We start from the raw sequence: 20125 nt of genomic DNA on the forward strand, positions 1-20125 counted from the left end.
ACCTCTCCAGCTGAGATCCCTCATCTTAACCCTGCCTGGATGTCACTTCCTGGATGGTTCAGTGTTGTATTATAGCAGGACAGGTCAACATGTGGCTGGTAGGGACCCTCTTCATACCACAGATTGGATGATAAATTCACAATGATGCCATATTTTGGACTTAATTAACCTGCAAAATTGCATTCCTCTTTCCTATCACCACTTTGGACATTGGGTTCTTGGGTGTCCTGGTGTTGGCTGTGTACTATGTCTGCACAAGTATGTCTTGGATAGGATGTTTTCCCTTTTGCTCCTAGTCTTGAAGTGAAAACTGTAAGGACCCTCTTCTCAATGTGGACTGGACAATAAATACCAAATGCCACCTGGTTTTGGATTAGATTTGACCCACCATATACACTCCAACATGCAATAGCCACTACACACCTGTAACGTATTTACCGTTATACGTTTGTTTTAGTGCCTACACTTGTTTCTGTATAGTTTTCTTTTTTGCATGTGACATATATTCTTGAATGTGCATTGCACAAGTCTCAGCTGTTGTCAAAGCTTGTAGAGAATTCTTGAAAGTGAGAACCAACAATATTTGTTTACAAAAATGCACTAGGTCATTTTTGAAAATTCTAAAACTCACACAATTGGTATATAAAAACTCATACACCAAGAAAGAAATCTAATTAATATTGTTGGTCAGCTACAGTCAGTGTGCTATAGGCCCAGAAAGCTATAATTGTGATTAATGCCTATTAATTGGAAAACTACAGAATTTCACCAGGAACATTTATAGATTTCAAAGATTACAAACTGTTCAACTTCATTGAGGCCAATCAAGCTAGTTAGTGTAAGCAAGGTGTGACAGTATCAACTCAGAATTAATTTGTTTGTTGTGGGCCTGGATTGTCAATAAAATATTCAGTTCTAGACCAAATATAAAAATCAGTATTGTCTGTAAGTTTGTAAAATCTCTTGTATATAAACCATCATTTGTAATAACTATTAGCAATAACTGTTATTATAAATTGTATTATTTTTGTTTGTATATTAAAATAAATACATGTTAAAAAAGAAAATTGTGTGTATCAATCTTGTTGGCAAGTACAATACATTTGGTACATATTAACAGTTAACTAACTTCTAAGTTCACATTTCTGTTTACTTGAAATAGTAATGTGTAGCATACATAATATAATAAATCAGAGACTCATCCAAAATAAAATATAATATGTAACAACACCACTTGGAACAACCAATTTTTCATTGGATGTGTATCCCTTCTGCCCAATTTAGAAAGTGTATTTATAACTTACAAATAATTATATGCATCATTTTGCATTTCCCAAGATACCTTCCTATATAATAAATTATATGGAATGAAATATTGATTTTCTGAATTATCACAGTAGATATAAGAAATATACTGAAAGTGTATGTCAGTCTTACTGTTCCAAAAAACAATGCTCCATGATCATTTGTCACAATCAGAAGATTAAAAAATCTACAATTTCTTAAGGAATAAATTTAATTAAATAAACAAAGACTTGATATGCAAAGTAGATTTCATTATAAAAAAAAGTTGGTGCCTAATGGTTCAGATATACACAAAAATCTATTTTAGAATCAGCTAGTATCTCTCCATGGAACAGGTAGCTAACACTTCATACCACTGCCTTAAAAGTTATGCACTAGTATCAAACCTTTGAACATAACATGTACTGCACCAGTCTTTGATACAATCAGCATAACTCTGTACCACTCTGCTGATAGATGAGCAACACTTCCTCCATGTACAGTACTCACTTTGCATTTATTTCCTTAGCATAAGAATATTTAATTATACCCCTTTTTCATTAGCAATACAGAATGTTTATATTTATTATTTCAACTATTAATTAACTCTCAAAGTTTTATATTTATTTCCACCATTTTCTTATTTTGAGAATAAAGGTACACATTTTTAATATAATTTCAATTAAAGCTTTTGATAAAAATTTCTGTCTTTTCTTACTTCACTTTGATTTATTAGCTTAATCTAACTGTGAGATTTTGGGACATAAAGATATATCCTACATTGTCATTAAGTCACTTTTTACTTTTTGTAATTAATCTGAACTTCATCAATACAAAACTGTGCAAAAACATTTACAGTTTGAAAAGTTGTAATGCACTTGTTTGTTTACAAATTATAAACATCCATGTTGTGGCATCTAGTTGAAATGAAAATTAATTCTCCCATAAAATAAATGTGGAAATAATAATATTAATACTTTTATGAATTCAGTTTTGTGTATTTTATTGAATACAACTCTTTGTGTTCATGTTTCTGTAACCTTCCAAGGTTCAGACTCTTCTCAGTAGGATTGACTTGTTTTCCTTAAATGAAGGCTGCAATTATTTTAATGGTGGGCAATTTTACAACCATTAAAAATAATGTGGTCATTCTATCCCATTTTGTCATCTTGGATAAAAGACTCATGACCCCCTCTTTTGTAACTTGGTGAACCTGCCTTGGTTTTGGAATATTTTAACCAACTATTTCCACAAACTGTTTTTGCTTCCAGTTCTTCTGTCACTGAATTCTATCACTAATTCTTGAGGATTTTAATGTGGATAATGCATTCATTGTTTTTGTATTTCCACTACTGTATTTACATTTGGCATCTTTTAGTCCTGTTCTGCCATTTGGTTTGGAATATGCTTCATTGAGTTTGCTGTTCAGGCTCATAAGTCAGTATTCACTCCCACTTAGTATCTAGTTTATTTGGCAGTATTTATCATCTCATTTATGCAGAGAGTTCAACTTTTCCATATACATTTTGAAGATGTGGAACTTCTTCTAGTTACCAAAGCTCATGTTTCTCCTTTTTCTCCTACTCATAGTGTTTGGTCTCTTTTGGAAACTTTTGCCTCTTTCATGGCCTTTCTTCCTGTGAATGTCTTTTTTTTTGTGTTGCCTTCAGTGAATCCTGGTAGGTCAGTGGAATATATGCTGTTGTCCACTGTCTTCTCTCACTCTGCTCTTATATCTTTATCACTGTTATGGGATCTGAATATTTATACAGTGAGGCATTGTTGTATATTTCAAATGCCTTGTATATCTGTGTGTGATGAGAAGTGTGGTACAGTGAAATATAGGCATAGAAGTATGAAAAAATGGTTATATAACGATGATGACTTAATAGGAGAAACATGTTGAGAAACTCTCTGCTTGCATATTTATACTGTAACTAAACTAATGCTACCAAGGTCAGTAAAAGATTATGAAAGCTATGGATGCTAAATTAGCAAGACAGAACTGAGATGATTCTGTAACAGCTTGGAGATGCCACAGTATGGGCTAAGGCTGTAGATGATTGATGGTTATCAAGTGTAAAACTGCCTAAAAAGGAAGCTAGTAGGCCCTTTGATGAAATCTCGATAACAAAATTATGGGTATAGATACAAGAGAAGAGGCTGCCAATTCACCAACTCTGTCTGCAACCAGTGGATAAGCAGTTTTTTTTTTACTAGATCTTGCACATGATTGAAAGAGAAATTACCAATTAAGTATCTGAACTACTTGTGGGTATTTGTGTATACTATTTGGCAGATCATGAGAATGCTGAGGAAATATTGAATAAAACCTCATGTAACAAGTGGAAAATCAGTTTTTCTGCAGCCAAAGAAGTTGCATTCAGACCTTACATCAGTTCTCTCAGCTAGTTTTCAAGCCAACTATGAATATTGAACTAATGGGTATCCTAACTGTTTCTCACCTAAACTCTTTATAAGTAACTCATTGCCATTATTCTTAAACATCTGTGAGCACAGTAAAATATCATAGAGTTGATGTATGTAAGTAATTGTTTTAAAGTTCTTTGTGATTTAACTAAAAGAGTATTATCAGCTGTAAAATGTTAAATGTAATTCTTGGTATTGGAACCATATTATCTGATCATGCTATGTTGGAAAGACTGCATACTTTTGTTTTTATTGGTGGTAGTAAAATAATAGTTAATTGTGTGTATAAATAAAATACTTGTAGATTTCACTACTGTATTTAAACCAAGAGAAGTTGTGTTTACTGGCTTCAAAACAGGAGAAAGCACAGTGTACAAAGTTTTTTTACATTTTTTGTTTAAAATATATTCATTTTGAAAATTAATTTCTGAGATTTGAAAATATTTCAAAGTATTTTCATTTTTTTTTATATAAATTATTTGAACATTTATTGTGGGTGAAATTAATATAATTTTGAATTCAAAAGTGAACCAAATATGGAATCACTTGTTTTCATTCCTATTATATTTAAAGATATAACTAAACCAAGTTTTAGAGCTGAAATGAAGCCATGTAATATTTAATGCTCCAAATTTCAAGAAAGTGGTCAGTTTTTATATGGGTTCTGACCAGGTTTAAGTAACAATCATAGGGACTGTCCTATTAGTTTCACTTTCCCATTAGACCTAGCACTCTGCTTTTGAAATATGATAATAGTGTGAACCCTCATATGTATCTAAGTAGTGGTCATGTTAGCCTTTAGTAATGCAGTTGTATGTCAGTCCAAATGTAGATTATGTCTTGTAGAGATTATGTGGTGTTCTCAAGAAACCTTTTTCACATATATGCCCATTAGTGCTGTAGAAGCATTTCCTTTATCCTGAAATATGTACAGTAAAACCTGTCTATGGGAAACTGCACAGGGTGGAAATCTTTACAAGTCACAAATATCAAAATTTTGCAACGTTGTCTTCAGATTTCTCTTATAAAAGGCCATCTGTATGGCAAAACCTAGATAACATGGATAGAAAACTATCTTTCACTTACCTCATCTATCATCAAATAGGATTAGAACCTGAGTAAGGCAGAAAAAATATTTTTGATTAAATATTAATTTCTTATTTAATTAATAATTTCTTTAAATATTAATAAATTCTTTAATTAATAATTTGTTTAAACTTCCAAATGTTCATTTAATCTTTCTACCTCCATATACAACATCAGTTCTACAGCCACTAGATAATGGAATTATACAGTGTATAAAATTTAAATACATAAAATTGATGCTTCAGCATATTATTTCAAACATGGACAACCATAAGAGAGCATCTTAAATGACCATGAAAATTGACATGTTAGATGCAATTGCATTTTTAATTCATTCAATCAAAAGTGTAAAAGATGAATGTGTAATAAAGTGCTTTCGAAACTGTGGATTTATTTTTGATAATGGCAGAGATTGTAGAGAAGTTCTTTGTTATGACAATTTTAGTGGAATTCAAACTGTGATTGAGAAGATTGATGCAGATAATTTTGTGAACACAAAAAGTTATATGAACATTGATAAGAATGTTTTACCAGAAACTCATGAAATTGATTTAAAATCTATAATAGAATCACAAGGTGGTAACAGTGTGAGAGATTCAGAAGATGAACAAAAGATAGTGAGGAAATAGAAATTCTTACTTCATCGCAAGTGTTAAGTATATTAATGTTATCAAATTGTATGCAAAAATGAAGGGGGAAAATGAACTTCATGAAAAGGTCATAGAATTAGCATTATTTTTTAACTGCATGAGAAAGCCCATTGAAAAAATGAAACAGTTGAAATTGGACACTTTCTTCAAATAAATTTGATTAAGATTTTGTGTACTTATGTATATTTTAAATGTCCTTTTTTGTTCTTATTCTAATAAGTATAGCGTAAACAGTATAATAACATTATTCACAAACGTCTTACTTCCCTTGAGTCAAGCAAGTATAACGTTTTGCTCAAAAATTGTATGTAATTAAGGAAATGTATGTTTATTATATCTAAGCTAGAAAACCTGCGTAAGCTAAACATTTTACTGGGTCCTGTGCGATTCTGCCTTAGATAGGTTTTGCTGTATTTATACTGAGCCTGGAGGAATGGCATTCAGTTTCTGAAATGGCACACAAAGATCCTTTCTGTAAACAAAACAAGTTATTTTAAGTCCTTGTGATTTATTGAGATTCTGGCTTATTAGAAGTTGTATGTACTTGCCATTTTCAGTTCTTATTTTTGCTATAAAAAACAACAACATAATTTTAAACAGTGATTACTCTGATTTATGAATAGGACCAACTTGTAACTTGCCTTACAGCTATGATGTTGGACTTTCAACTGGAATCTAATGATTGAAAGCCACCCTGAAAATACCTGATGAGTTCATTGACCTAGAGGAAAGCTAGGTAATAACAGCAGTGGTCATAATGTAAGAGCCAATGCCTTTAACTAGCTGAGCTGTCATTTTCTACTTATTACTACCTTTTGACATAGTCAAAGGACACAGCAGATCAGGTCTTCAAGCCACTCTGCTTTCTTTCAGATTTGTATATTTCACAGAATCTTAAAGACCTTGTGTATCCTATTGAAGAATGTGATGCCTTTAAACCCTTATGGAGAGACATAATATTACATACATGCTAAAAATTAATATAGTGCATTTATATTTCCTTTAAGCCTTTTCTTTTTAGATAGATATGAGTACACAGATAGATTTGGATAGATATGATTGGACATTTAGAAGTCTGTGTTGGTTCATATAGAATTAAAAATTGAGTTTTTTTATATCCCTAAAACATGCATTGCCTAACAAAAGCATTCACCCTTATCAGTAATGTCACATTTGGATGAAATACAAATAATGTAGGCAATTTTTCAATGAACTTATTTTTATTTACAACTCTAATGATCAAACTCAACAGTGTCGTGAAAAGGAGGCTGAATGTCAGCAAAACTTGCAAAATAATGTATCAATTGAAATTTACTGATAGTAAAGGGAAGTATTCAGTTCCCTACATCAGTACTTGGTTAAGGTATTTTTGGTAGCAATTACAGCTGTGAGTCTTTTTGCGTAGGTCTCTTTCAACTTTGCACAATGGGATGGTGTAATTTTTGCCCATTCTTCCTTACAAAATTGCTCTAGCTCCAATCTTGACAAGTTTGTTGGGACCATTGATGGACTGCAATCTACAAGTCTCACCATCAATTTTATATTGGATTCAAGTGAGGATATTCACTTTCTACTTTTGAAATCACTCCAGTGTGGCTTTGTCCTCATGCTTCAGTTCATTGTTCTGGTGAAATGTGGATTTTTGACTCAATTTTAAATTTGTGGCTAAATCAAGCAGGTTTTTCTCTAGGATTTGCCTCTACATTGCACCATCCATATTCCTCTTAATCCTGACCAACATCCTCATAACACAATGTTGCCATTACCATGATTAACAGTTTGGATAGTGTTTACTAGGTGATGCTATGTTTGGCTTGCACCAGACTTAATGCTTTGAATTGAGACCAAAAAGCTCAATTTTTGTCTCATCTGACCACAAAACCTTCTGCCACATATGTACAATATCATTTACATGGTTTGTCACAAACTTCATATGAGATTTAAGATGATTCTTTTTCAGTAATAGCTTCTTTCTTGCCATTTGCCCATTCAGGTCAGCTTTTTTAGGGACCAGAATATTGTTGATATATGAACACTAACTCCCATATCAGACATGGAACTTTGCAAGTCTTTCAATGTCACTGTTGGCTTTTAGCTCACAGTAGCATTTCTAAGTAGTTTCTTGTTTACTTTAAGGAAGTTTGGAAGGGTGGATTGATTTGGGTAGTGACTGGGTGGTATGAAGTACATTTCACTACTTAATGATGGACTTCATCATATTCAAAGGGAAAATCAGTGACTTTGAAATTTTTTGTAACCTTCTCCTGATCTGTGCTTCTCTACAACTTTCTCCCTGACTTGTTTGGATGGAAAACTTCTTTGTTTTCATGATCGGTTTGTTGTACAACTCTGTGTGTTTTGGCTTGAACAGATGCATTTATTTTGAAGTCTAGTTAAACACAGAAAAAGATCATTGCACTAATTTTGTGACATTTTAAACTAATCTTTTGCACCTGAGCTAATTAAAGGTTGCTGTAGTAAAGGGATTGAATATTTATGTGATTGAGGATATTCTAATTTTCTTTGAAAATCTGACTGACTTACATAATATTATATTTTTTTTATTTTTCTCAGTATGGAGTAGATTATTTAGATTCAAAAGTTTCATGATTGTGAGCTCAGAAGGCAACAAAATGGGGAAACTTTGCAGGGGGCAACTACTGTTTTGAAGGCATTGTATGTAAAACTTAAAAGACAGAATATTCACATATCTGAAACCTAAGAGCATCAAGAATTAAAGTATGGGTTTTATATGCTTACTATATATTAAAAGTATATAAAACCAAATGATGTGAAACTTGTATGCTTGATATGTTTGTAAAAGTGTACAGAAATAATAGATATCATGTTCTTTGCTTAAAAAGATGATACTTAAACAACAAAAATACACTAATATCTCACATATTACAATCAAATCAGAACTTAGAATTATTGTAGTGACAGAGAATAAGATTAAAATTCAAAGCTAAAGGATTAAATTTAAGTGAAAAACTGGTGGAGTGAAAAGTAAGGGTAATTCAGAAGTGAGAAAATTTTGAAAAACTTGATGTTAAAAAGACAAAATGACAGAAAAGTTCCCTTGCCCTTTTTCAAAACTATTTGATTTTCTATTGGCCAACAAAACACACACACACACACAAAAGTTATATATCACTTTTACAATGACCATATGATACAAAAGCATCTGTCAAATTATGCAGTGCCTATCCCAAAATTTGGGATATTCAGTTGTTTGCATAACTTGTATAAGTTTTAAATCTCTTTGAGAATCATTTTTGGTTTTGTTTGCAGTATTGGCACTTTTTTCTATTGCCAAGATGATATTGGCTGTAATGAAGAAAGACAGATTTTTGGCATGATTTGATTCATATGGATATGTGTCTGAAAATCATGATTTAATGGCTTATATTTTTTAATGATCATAGTTTTAAAACTATTAGTTCACTTTAAGTTGACTTTAGAATTTACATATGATGTAAGGATAATATTCACTAAAAATGAAGAAGGAAATAAGGTTTTCACATGCTTAACTTGATGAAATTTCTGTACTTCTTGAATATTACTTCTAATGTAATATATAGTTTACAATTATGGCTATTTCTCTTTTATAGGAAACTCTCACTTTCAACAAACTGCATTGAAAAACTAACAAACTTGAATGGACTCAGTAAGTTTTAAGATTATTATTATTTTACATTTGGTAAGTTTGTTTGGTCCATTTATTCTTAAGTACAAATTTACAAGTCTAGAGATGTCCTCTGCCTACTGCAAGAATCAAAACAGGATATTTACTGTTATAAGCTCACAGACTTACAACTGAGCTACTGTAAGACACCTGTGATAAGTAAAAGAATTAAAACTTTTTATAAATAGCAATAATTCAACAAACTTCCAGTTTCACTTATTTCCAAACAAAACAACAAGCCCTCAAGAAACCAAAGAAAAACAAGAACACTATAGTTAAGGTAATACATAAGAGTAAAGCAAAATGTACATTTGGATATTGAGATCTTTATCAGAAAACAAAGGAATATTAAGTAACACTACTTTTTCTGAGTGTGTTGTTAAAAACTCAAAAGTCAGTACCTATCCATTCTCATAACCCCTCAGTGAGTATTCCTGTACATGATGAGGGGACCTCATAGAGAAGGTTCTATACTGTCCATTTATCTCCTCTGGGATCTAAACATCCATCCATATGTTTGCCATGCATGGCAACTTGTGAAGGAGATGAGATGATCCTGGTGGTTGAAGGGTCCAACCCTAACACACCACTTTGGCCTCAAATTCCTGTAGACAGGCAGCCTTAGGGTGGTACCACCAGGGTCATTTGGCTGGTTCACTTGGGCTAGGGTCAACCAAGTACCAGTGTTGGACATTCTCAGTGGATGTTATGGACATTGTGTCTGATGCTGGTGTTTGGTGCTCACAAAACCCTGACATTGCTGCAATGTCCTTGTTTGACATTGCAGTGTGTCCCCTCATTGGGATCCATGGTGGGTAAGGTCAGTAGACTCTGACATTTCTTTCTTTATTACAGATCCCCCAAATCAAAATAAAATAGTAAAAAACAGATCATAGGTAAACGACCACGTCTTGAAGATTCTGAACAGCAATCTTTAACTTCTTCAACACATATACCTCATTTTCTGATATTACTTTCTTCACCAGACAAATCCTTAGGGTAAATGTTTCCATTTTTTATCCAGAAGGGACTACAGGGGCTGGCTAGCTCTCCTAAGTCACTAAACAACTCATGTTATGGGGACATCTTGGTGGAAACATTCACTCCAAAACACAGTGAACTTTTTGCATTAGAAGGCCATAAAAGATATACTTATTGAGGTTACTCCCCATGTTATTTTGAATTCATTGCAAGGAGTTAATGTTGAGAAGGATTTGAAGAATATCCATGAGTCACAGATCATTGCTGGTTTCTCCAATCAAGGAGTTTCTGCAGTGAGGTGTATCTTCACTTGCAAAGATGGAATTATGCTCCTGACCAGTATCCTAATTTTGATGCTTACATCATCACGACCTCCTGCGACCATCAAGGCAGGTGATCTAAATTGTAAGGTAGGACCATATGTTCTGAACCCTCTCAGATATTTCCAATGTCAGCAGTTTGGTTACTTGAAGGCATTATGCCATGATTTCTTGACATGTGCTCATTGCAGTGGCAAGTACCATGATGCCTGATGTGTGTGAAATGGACCATCATTGTGTTAATTGTAGTGGTGCTCATTCTACTTTTGTTTTTGCCATCGGTGGGTGGGGGAAGAAGGGTTATAGCTTTTGAAAATGATTCACAACGTTATTTACCTTGAGGCTCGAAAGTTAATGTCCATCACTCTATCTTGGACATATGGACATATGCTGCTGCACTCCATTCCACTGCTGCAGTGGGAGTGGTAGATAGATCTTTCTGTGTCTTCATTAGAGTCTTTCTCAGGCTATGTGAAGAGCCTTTTACCCTCTGTGGTCAATGTCTACTCTAATCTCTGTACCTACCAATCTTTTCAGTGATTGCATGGGTTTACTTCCTTCTGCCCCTACTTCTGGCATGTGCTCAGGCCCATCTGTGGCCTCCGGTTGTTGAATGATTATTGTCCTCCCTTTTTATAAGCCCAGGAAGGATCCCAAAATTCCTTCAAACTACCATCCAATTGCTTTAATGAGCTGTCTCTGTAAGATCTTAGAGAGGATGGTTAATGCTTGTCTTCTTTTGTTTCCTTGAATCAAAGAACCTCCTCTTGCCTGCCCAGTGTAGGTTTTGACAACAGTGCTCCACCACAAACCATCTGATTCAACTTGAAATGTCAATCAGGGAAGCCTTTCTCAAGTGACAACATCTTGTTTCTGGTTTGTTTATTTTACCTTGAGAAGTCTTATGGTGCTCCTCTGTATAAAAAATATTCTCAACCCAAACCAGCCATTTTTGCATATATATACTCTTTAAAAAAAGAAATGCAAAAGGGATATTTTTGTTATTTTAAAGAGAAAAAAATATATGTAATAATGTTACAAGCTCAGAGTATGTGATGTTACACGTGTTAAAACACTGATTGTCAGACCAAAATGACAATAAAAGTTGTGCACTTTGAAAACGGAGGAAAACATTGGATTTTTTGCCAAAATGCATTCGTGTCCAATAAATTTGTTTGAGAGATCTGCATGTTCTGCAAGTGCAACATGTGCAAAATTCCTATAAAAGTGACGGGTTCTCGGTTTCCATAGCTCAGTGTTAAGCCACCGACACACAATACAGTTACGCCAAGACTGACTGAGACACAACGCAACAACACCATTGGTCGCTTGGAAGCAGGCGAATCTCGATCAGATGTTGCCAGAGCTGTGAATGTCCACCCAAGCACCATCACAAGGCTATGGAATCATCACCAACAACATGGATCAACTAGTGACCGTCCACGATCTGGCAGACCTCGTGTGACCACGCCCGCACAAGATCGCTACATCTGGCTACGTCACCTTCGGGATAAGACTACCACTGCGACATCTACTGCCTCAACCATACCAGGGCTGCGTAGGATTTCTGATCACACTGTACTCAACCGTCGATGAGATTCTTGGGCCCCATGTGCAACCCATCATGGTGAACGTCAACGATGTTTGTCAACATGACAATGCCCATCCTCACACAGCCCAACTCACCACTTTCTTCTTGAGACACCACAACATCAACATTCTTCCCTGGCTCTCCAGATCACCAGATTTAAACCCCATCGAACATCTTTGGGACGAGTTGGACCGATGTCTGCGACAACCTCAACCGCAGACTGTACCTCAGCTTGCAGCAGCTTTGCAGGCTGAATGGACAGCCATTCCACAGGATGTGATTCGTCATCTCATCGCTTCCATGGGCAGGAGATGCCAATCAGTTACTGATGTTCACGGGGGGGGCATACTCGTTATTGACGTTGAGTGACATTAAACGTCAGCTAGTGAGCGTGGACTTCACCTTTGCAGACTTTGGATGTTCAGCACTGAATGTGCAAAGTTTCACACATGTCATACAGAACTACCCAGAATAAACTTGTTAACAATATGTCTCAAATTTTGCCTTTTGCATTTCTTTTTTTGAAGAGTATATTTTTCTCTACAAGTGGGTTTTCTTGTCATCACTGAGTTTTATGGTACTATGTGGATGTATGTCAATTTGCAGTACCTCCATTCATATGGGTTACATTGCCATTTGTCCACTTTTATCAAATTATTTAATGAAGCAGCCATTCCAAGTTAATGTGAGTTCAACATTTTCCTTTTTTTTCCCACAGGAACTTGGAATCCCTCAGAGCTGTGTCTGAATTGTCACACTTTCCATTATAAATATTAATGTCACTACTGGACATTTCCATCCTACTGTTACAGTACAGTCAATATGTACTGTTACAGTACATATCAATTGTCCAGATATGATATCATATCTCTATATCAACAACTTATACATCTCAAGTCAGATGTTTAGCATGAAGTTTATTGAGTGGCAGCTACAGACTGCCCTCGATCGTTTACTGAAGTGAACCACAGCAAATGGTTTTATCTATTCTCTCTGTATAACCATGTGCATGTACTTTTGCCATTATTGGGTATTCACCCCAATTCAGAGCTCAGTCTCAGTGAAGTTGTGCTTCCTGTGGTTTCCAAGGCAAAGTTCTTGGGGCTTACATTTAATTGTAAGCTTACTTTCATTCCACACATCAAGTATATGAGTCCATGATCTATAGCTCTACCAGGACCTCAATCTTGAAGATGTTGCACCCCATTCACCATTTGAGGATTCAGCTCTGTAAAGGAGTTTTTTCCTTTTCCCAGTCCAGACAGAATCTGTGCATTGAATCTGATGAACTTCCTCTACACCTCTTCCATTTGCAACTGTTTTTATTGTATACTTCAAAACTTCGACCCTTACCACAACATCCAATCTTAGGTTGTGTTTTACTTCTTTAGTGTGCCATGCTTTTTCAGAATAGATGGTCTGCTACTGTTCCTTTTAGCCTTTGTATCCAGGTGCAGGCTGCTGTATTGGATCTGTCCATGGATCTGCTGTCTCCACTGGTCAGTCCATCCCACCTTGTTTTGTTACCATTCACAAGTGTGACCTTTCTTTAAGTCATCTGAAGAAGGCAGATACTCCCAATTGGATGTACTATCTTCTGCTTGCTGAACATCTTTCGAACCATCAGTATAAATAGGAATGGAAGGATGTGTTTACTGTCAAATTGTGTGCCATTTCTCTTGCCCTGGATCACATGGAAGCCATACAGTACATGAACTGTGCTATTTATACTGACTTTGCTGACTCTGGAATTGCTTCATGTTACTCCTCACCCTGTTCTCGTTGATATTCAAAATCTGACTGGCCTATTTCTCTTTATCATCTGCTTCTATCCAGTTTTTCCATACATGGACTACAGCCCTATATTCAAGACTCGACTCTGCAACAGTTGGCAGTCGACTCGGAGTGAGCTTTCCCATATAAAATCTTCTATTGGACTTTGGTGATTTTATTTCCTTAAGAATTGGAAGGAAGAAGTTGTTGTAAAGAAGTTATGTATTGGTCACAGTTTTATAACTCATTGTTTTCTTTTATCTGGGACTGATGCACCAATGTGTGATCTTTATGACACTCAAGCCACAATAGTCAACATTTTACTGTCATGCCATTTTTACAACTCTCAATGATGGCACCATTTTAGACATGTCTTGTCCCAAGGTTTAATGCTAATAAACAATACAGTATAAATATTAATTTCAATAAGTAAAGAAATAAGGGAAAAGAACCAGCAGAATAAAAAAAAACCTAATTCTAGAAAAACAACAACACAGTGTTCCAAAAATTAAACCACCTTGGCAATAATTTATTTTAATTACATTTCATATAAAGATCAAGCAAGTGTTTTTATTAAGTGGGTAGATCATGAGGCTACATCTTACATGACTAGTTAATTTAGTAATCTTTCACAACATTATTTGAATGTAAGTGCAGAAGTTTGTGCCAGTTTCATAATACAAACATTGAAATTTATTGTGAAGATGAGTTAGAAATTTAATACGATAAGAAATTCATAGTTGAAATTAACAAGAATAATAAATGAACAGTAAATAAAGAAAACTATAAAAAAATAAGCATGCCATTTACTATGTCACAAATCTTAAAATAAAATTCACCTTGGCTACAGAATATACTTTGTACATATATTCAAGACAGTCACAACAGTGAGTACAGCATCAGGTCTAAGGTTCGTATTGATTTTGTATTTCATCAGCTTTTGTTACAATAATTATGTCTTATAGCAGTGTTTTGACTCTTTGTTTTTGAAGTCAGTTAGTTATCATATATATAAATTACTTTATTGCAAGATTACATTAAAATTCCAAGATTAATAATCACATAAATGAAAACAAAGTTTACAGCTCTTGTAATTGTAATATCTTGTGACTGCTAATACATGTATGATTTAAATTACAATGATTTAAATATTGAAAACTTTACTGTAAAAACCTGATCTGAGAACTACATTATCAAAAACTATGTTTGGATATTTTCTCCCTTAGAAAACTTAAGAATTTTATCTTTGGGAAGAAATTGGATAAAATCACTAGCAGGTTTGGTAAGTTTAGAGTATGTTATCAGCAATACATGTATTTGTTCTAATACAACTTGTAAATTGTTTTTACAAACATATACCTTAAAGTATGATATTAAAAGACACATTTAATTCTGTAGTTAACTATACCGTACTTCAAAAACACCATTACTATTAAGAAAGATTAAAAAATTAATGGTAATATGAACATCATGAAAGTTGTAAGTAGAATAGAACTAAATGGCACATAATATTGGAAAAGCTTAATAGCAAGCTTCACACATAAAGTTACTATTGACTTTGTAATTTATTCTTAGCAACATGTTTTTTGTATATACTCAGTGATGTGATTATTTGTATATAAGTTCAGTTATATGTGATTGCAATATGGAGTTATTAATTCCTTTTAATTTTCCCTTTTTTAGAATCACAATCAATGTTAACAAAAGTTAATGTATAAATGTTGTCAAATTTTGATATCTTTGGGGCCAGATTCTTTACAGTTAGTGTATATGAACTTCACTAATATACAAATAGCACAAAACCTACATTTCAAAATAACATATATATTAAAACAAGTCAAACATATATATATATACAAATGTTCTTACAGTGTTGTTTATCAAAGTTGTATCCAGAGCTTTAAATAACTGTTTCTTTTTTTGTTATAGTCCACACAGGCTGATTCAATTGCTTTGAAACACAATTTGACAAGACAACTTTTTCTTCTCTACTCTGTTGTTGCAGTACATTCTGTAATAGTTTCAGTTCAAAAATCATCATTGTAACTAAATTCACAAACACAAAGTCTAGAACTATTTGATTATATATCTTATCAACTTGAAGTATATTTTGAATGTGTATTTATAAATATCCTGACTGAGGCCTAGAACTTTCCACATACTATGTGATATTATGATGTAATAATACTTGAGAGAAACTTATAAAGTTCTACTTACATGACAAAATAATACATCAGTTTCCAGTTTATGACAGCTGAACTACACAAAGTATGATTTCATTGCTAATAGTAATGAAGATTAACACTTGTACTGTACTTAAATTAAAATATTCATGTATATCTAAGAGTAACACATCTTCAAGACAAATATTTACGACATTTTTGTACTATATACAAAGATTATTTTCTGTTTATGCTCAAAGTCTATTCTTACAGTTTGCACAAACATTTGCAGTCCCATTGATGCCTTCAGTGTGGAACTGGTAGTTCTAGATATGCGACACCCACCTCATGGTACTTGCACTGTTCATTTTGTATTTCTGGATGTATGCAAGTAGCTGTTGGTTTGTCTGTATGATGTACTCCTGGGTAGACATTCTTGTTCAATCATACAGTAGTTCTTCTCACTCCTCAACATTTTTTTACCGACACACCTTATGGGAAACATACTGTTTTCATGCTGTTGGAAAAGTGCAGTTGCAATTCCAATTTCTGATGCATCGGCCTGTTTGATGAATGATTTGTCAAAGTCTGATATTTTAAGGACTGGTAACCTTTCCAAATGTTCTTCACCTTCTGAAATGCTGTCTGCTGTAATTATTCCAACCTTAGCCTTTCTTGGTCAGTTTTGTCAGTGATGCAGCATCTTCAGTTTAGTTTGGGATGAACTTTTTGTAGTAATCTGCTAACCATAGGAAGGATCTAAGTTACTGCTTGGTTGTCAGAGCTAGTACATCTTGTATGAGAGTTAACTTCTCCTCTTCCATGGCTATCTTTTGGTCACCCACCTTGTGGCCTTTGTGGGAAAGTCTAGCACAGAGTAGCCAATGTAGCATGTAGATGGCCTGATGGCCAAACCTACTATCTTCACCTGCCTGAATAGCTCTCTGAGTTTTTCAGGAAGTCTTCCTTTTGAGAGGTATAGGTTGATCTTTCTGTCCACTTTCACCTCTCAGTCCATTGTGTTGACTATTTCCTGCATTTCAAAAGATCCTTTCTACTGTAGGATGAGTTTATCATTGTTTGTGGGTAACAGGACCAAGACCTTTTGTCTGACCTTGAAAAGTTGATCTTTGGCCTTCTTTTCATAGAAGTACTGCATATAAACTTTCTCCAGTCCATTTCTGAGGTCTAGCACATACTGGTATGTGTATCGTACTTGTTTCAGTCTTTGCATCAGATCTCATACTGTTCTTCCATTCAGTAACTCGAAGGATCAAAATCTTGTATGTGCTTGTAAAATGTTTGATAAGCAAATAATACTGCCTGTTATGTGGTCTTTCACGGCATATCTTCAGCATGTTCTTTAAGTCTCAGTTGACACTCTCACTAAGGAAAGGTTACTTTGCAGAATACCTCCAGGAAGGCTCCTGCTACTCTCACTGTCTCTATCTTTAACACTGCTATGGCTCTGGGGTAACATGTGGCATAGTCAAGTAATGTCAGCATATACTATTTGTTCTTGTCAGATAAAGAAGCTAGTAGTCTGATCATTCCACAACTAATATGCTGAATTGCTCTTATATGAGTATCATCTCACCCATTGGACCTTGGCTACTTTTTTTCTAGGTATTGTTTGTTTGTCAAATGCCATATGACTTGCAGAATCTGGTCACATTTCTGGGGATTTTCCAACCAAATGGAAGTTGTTGATGATACTATTTGTCATCTTTTTCACTCCTAGGTTTCTTCCTACACTCATGTTCTGAGCTAGTTTTATTACTTGACTCCAGTATTCTGTTGGTACAATAGTCTATTTAAGTTCCCCACTAGAACTGTCATGTTATATATCTGATAAAGCACTCCCCTTTGATTCTCTGTTTTTTTTTTTCTTCTTCCCTTTGGTCTTGTGCTCCACTCTCTCCCGGAAATTGTCCCAAGTTTTCTGCAGAGAAGGATCATTCTTTTCTGCTTCCATAAGTTCCCATAGACCTACAATTGGGATGTCACCTTTCAATACATGTTGGTGATTGATGTTGCCTTCATTTTTTTCTTAAGCTCTTGTAGTGATTACAGGTGAATCACCAATCTCCTTTCTCTCTGACTCCTAACTTTTACTGTCTGGAGTATTGCAAATCGTGAAGTCATAGATAAGTGCCTTCTTATACGTGACCTCAGTTTCTCTCACTTTGTATGGAGTGTCCACCTTTATTCATGTTATGGAAAACATTCTTGCTGTCCCATCAATAAGCACACACAAATGTACCTTGCTCATCATCAGATACTAGACTGGTTCTCACTGATGCACACAGTGTCTTGCAAAACTTTCATTTTTTGTCTCCAAAATTGTCTTCACCTACTGGCACTGTAGAATCATTTGCTAACATGAGCCAGTCACTAACCATGCACTATTTAATCATGGTATGGTGCTTACTTCTTGTGGTGAATCTTACAGTTGACTTCATTCTTTTTCTTCCTGGAGCAGTATCCATGGTGATAGTCCTTTCTTTCTTGTTTGTTGCCAGCATCGTCTCTGTAGGTAGTTCCAGTTGTTTTATGTTGATATTGCTGCTGTTGATTGTTGGTCACAGAATTAAACTCACTCATGATGTCCCATTTTATGAGAAGTATAGCAACTCATCTTCCTTTATTCTCCTGAGTTATTGTCACCTTTGGTTGCATCCAGCTTCTGGTCAGGCACTTCTGGTTTCAACTTTGACTGGTTACTCATGTTCATGCCAGTTATTTTTCCCTCCATGGGCTTTCCTATATTGGTCTGCCAATTTGGTCATCTCATTCATGTGTTTCAATACTCTCTCCTTCAGGAATAGTGATATATCAATGGAATATATAACAGGTCAGTCCTTCAAACTATGTTCACATTTGTCTGTGTTAATCTGTCTTGTAAGGTATCACTTTAGATGTGCCAGAAACTGATGTACAGTTTCTCCAGTGTCAGATTTGACTTCTCTGAGCTGCCATTGAAAATATTCTTTGGTAAGTACATAGCATTTCAGCAGGGCTACTTTTAACTTGTGACATCATGCCAGCATATACTTTTAGGTGTTTTCCTATGAGAAGAGAGCTAAGACACACACTACCCAGTTGCCTTTGTCTCAGTTCTGGCTTTAGGCAAATCTTTCATTCCTTTCCAGGAATACATCCACATCATCCTTCTATTCATCAGTTTAGGCAGCTCAAGTCAGGTGTTCTTTACCACATTTTCATTCTTGACTCCTTTATCTTTCTGTTGAGTGAGTTTGGCAATCCCAGTTTGCATTCTTATTCTCTCCATTTCCAAGCTCTCCACTATTTCCTTTTTTTCTCACCCAGTTTTTGCTCTTATTCTCTTTTTCTCCTTTTCTTCTTTCTTTTTTCTGCCTTAATCTTTCTTCCTGTTTTCTGTTGATGCTTTTGTCCCTCTTTAGGTTTTGTGTTGCTTAACATATTCTTTTAGATCATTATCTTTGAGCCCAAGTTGCTTGCCCCTCTCTATCCACTTATGCAAGTAAATAGACATGATTGTATAATGTGATTGTAATCACTACAATATTGTAGCCACCACTATAGCTATGCATATATAAGCCTACCTTGCCTGCTGCTGTTTAAATAAACCACCATTTATCACTGGAAATCTTGGTTGGCTTCCCAGTATCAGGTTTTTATAAGTATGGTGACATCCTGAATCTAGGTCTACAGGAACTAAAGGAATCACAGAAGAAAAAACCATTAACTTCTAAAACTTGCCGAAATGAAATTAAGCAGAAGACAAAATGGAAAGGGAATAACAGAAAAGAGTGCTGTAAAAGATCTATCAAGGCATTTCTACAGGGTGGAGCTAAAGAGATCATAGTACCAGCAGATTGCTGGGTTTGTGTTAGATATACACAATTGTTTCAGTGTGAGTTTAACATGATAGTTATGATTTAGCTAGTTTATATTATGAGGGTGTTATATCTTTGTAGAAGAAATATTTTATGGTAATTTTGTTTATATTATTGTTTATGAATTGTGTTGTGTTGTTAAATTGTTGTGAATTATCAGTTACTATTGTATCATATTGTATGAACTTTCTGACTACCTTGTTGGTATAACTGAGTTCCATTGCATCTGAATATTTAGTGTTGCATGTTCTAGACCTCTGTCAGATTATAAACGTGTGTCAA

General features: G+C 34.6%; 1 protein-coding gene across 1 annotated transcript in view; it reads left to right on the plus strand.

Moving 5' to 3' along the window:
- LOC143234926 (uncharacterized) overlaps positions 1 to 20125 on the plus strand; it is an 84529-nt gene that overhangs the window by 41887 nt on the left and 22517 nt on the right. Inside the window, exons 7-8 of the mRNA XM_076472621.1 lie at positions 9062 to 9117; positions 15027 to 15082. Of these exons, the coding sequence (XP_076328736.1) occupies positions 9062 to 9117; positions 15027 to 15082 (112 nt within the window). The remainder of the gene's footprint in view (positions 1 to 9061; positions 9118 to 15026; positions 15083 to 20125) is intronic.

This window comes from Tachypleus tridentatus, chromosome 12 (genome assembly GCF_004210375.1).
Source record: "Tachypleus tridentatus isolate NWPU-2018 chromosome 12, ASM421037v1, whole genome shotgun sequence".
Lineage (NCBI taxonomy): Eukaryota > Metazoa > Arthropoda > Merostomata > Xiphosura > Limulidae > Tachypleus > Tachypleus tridentatus.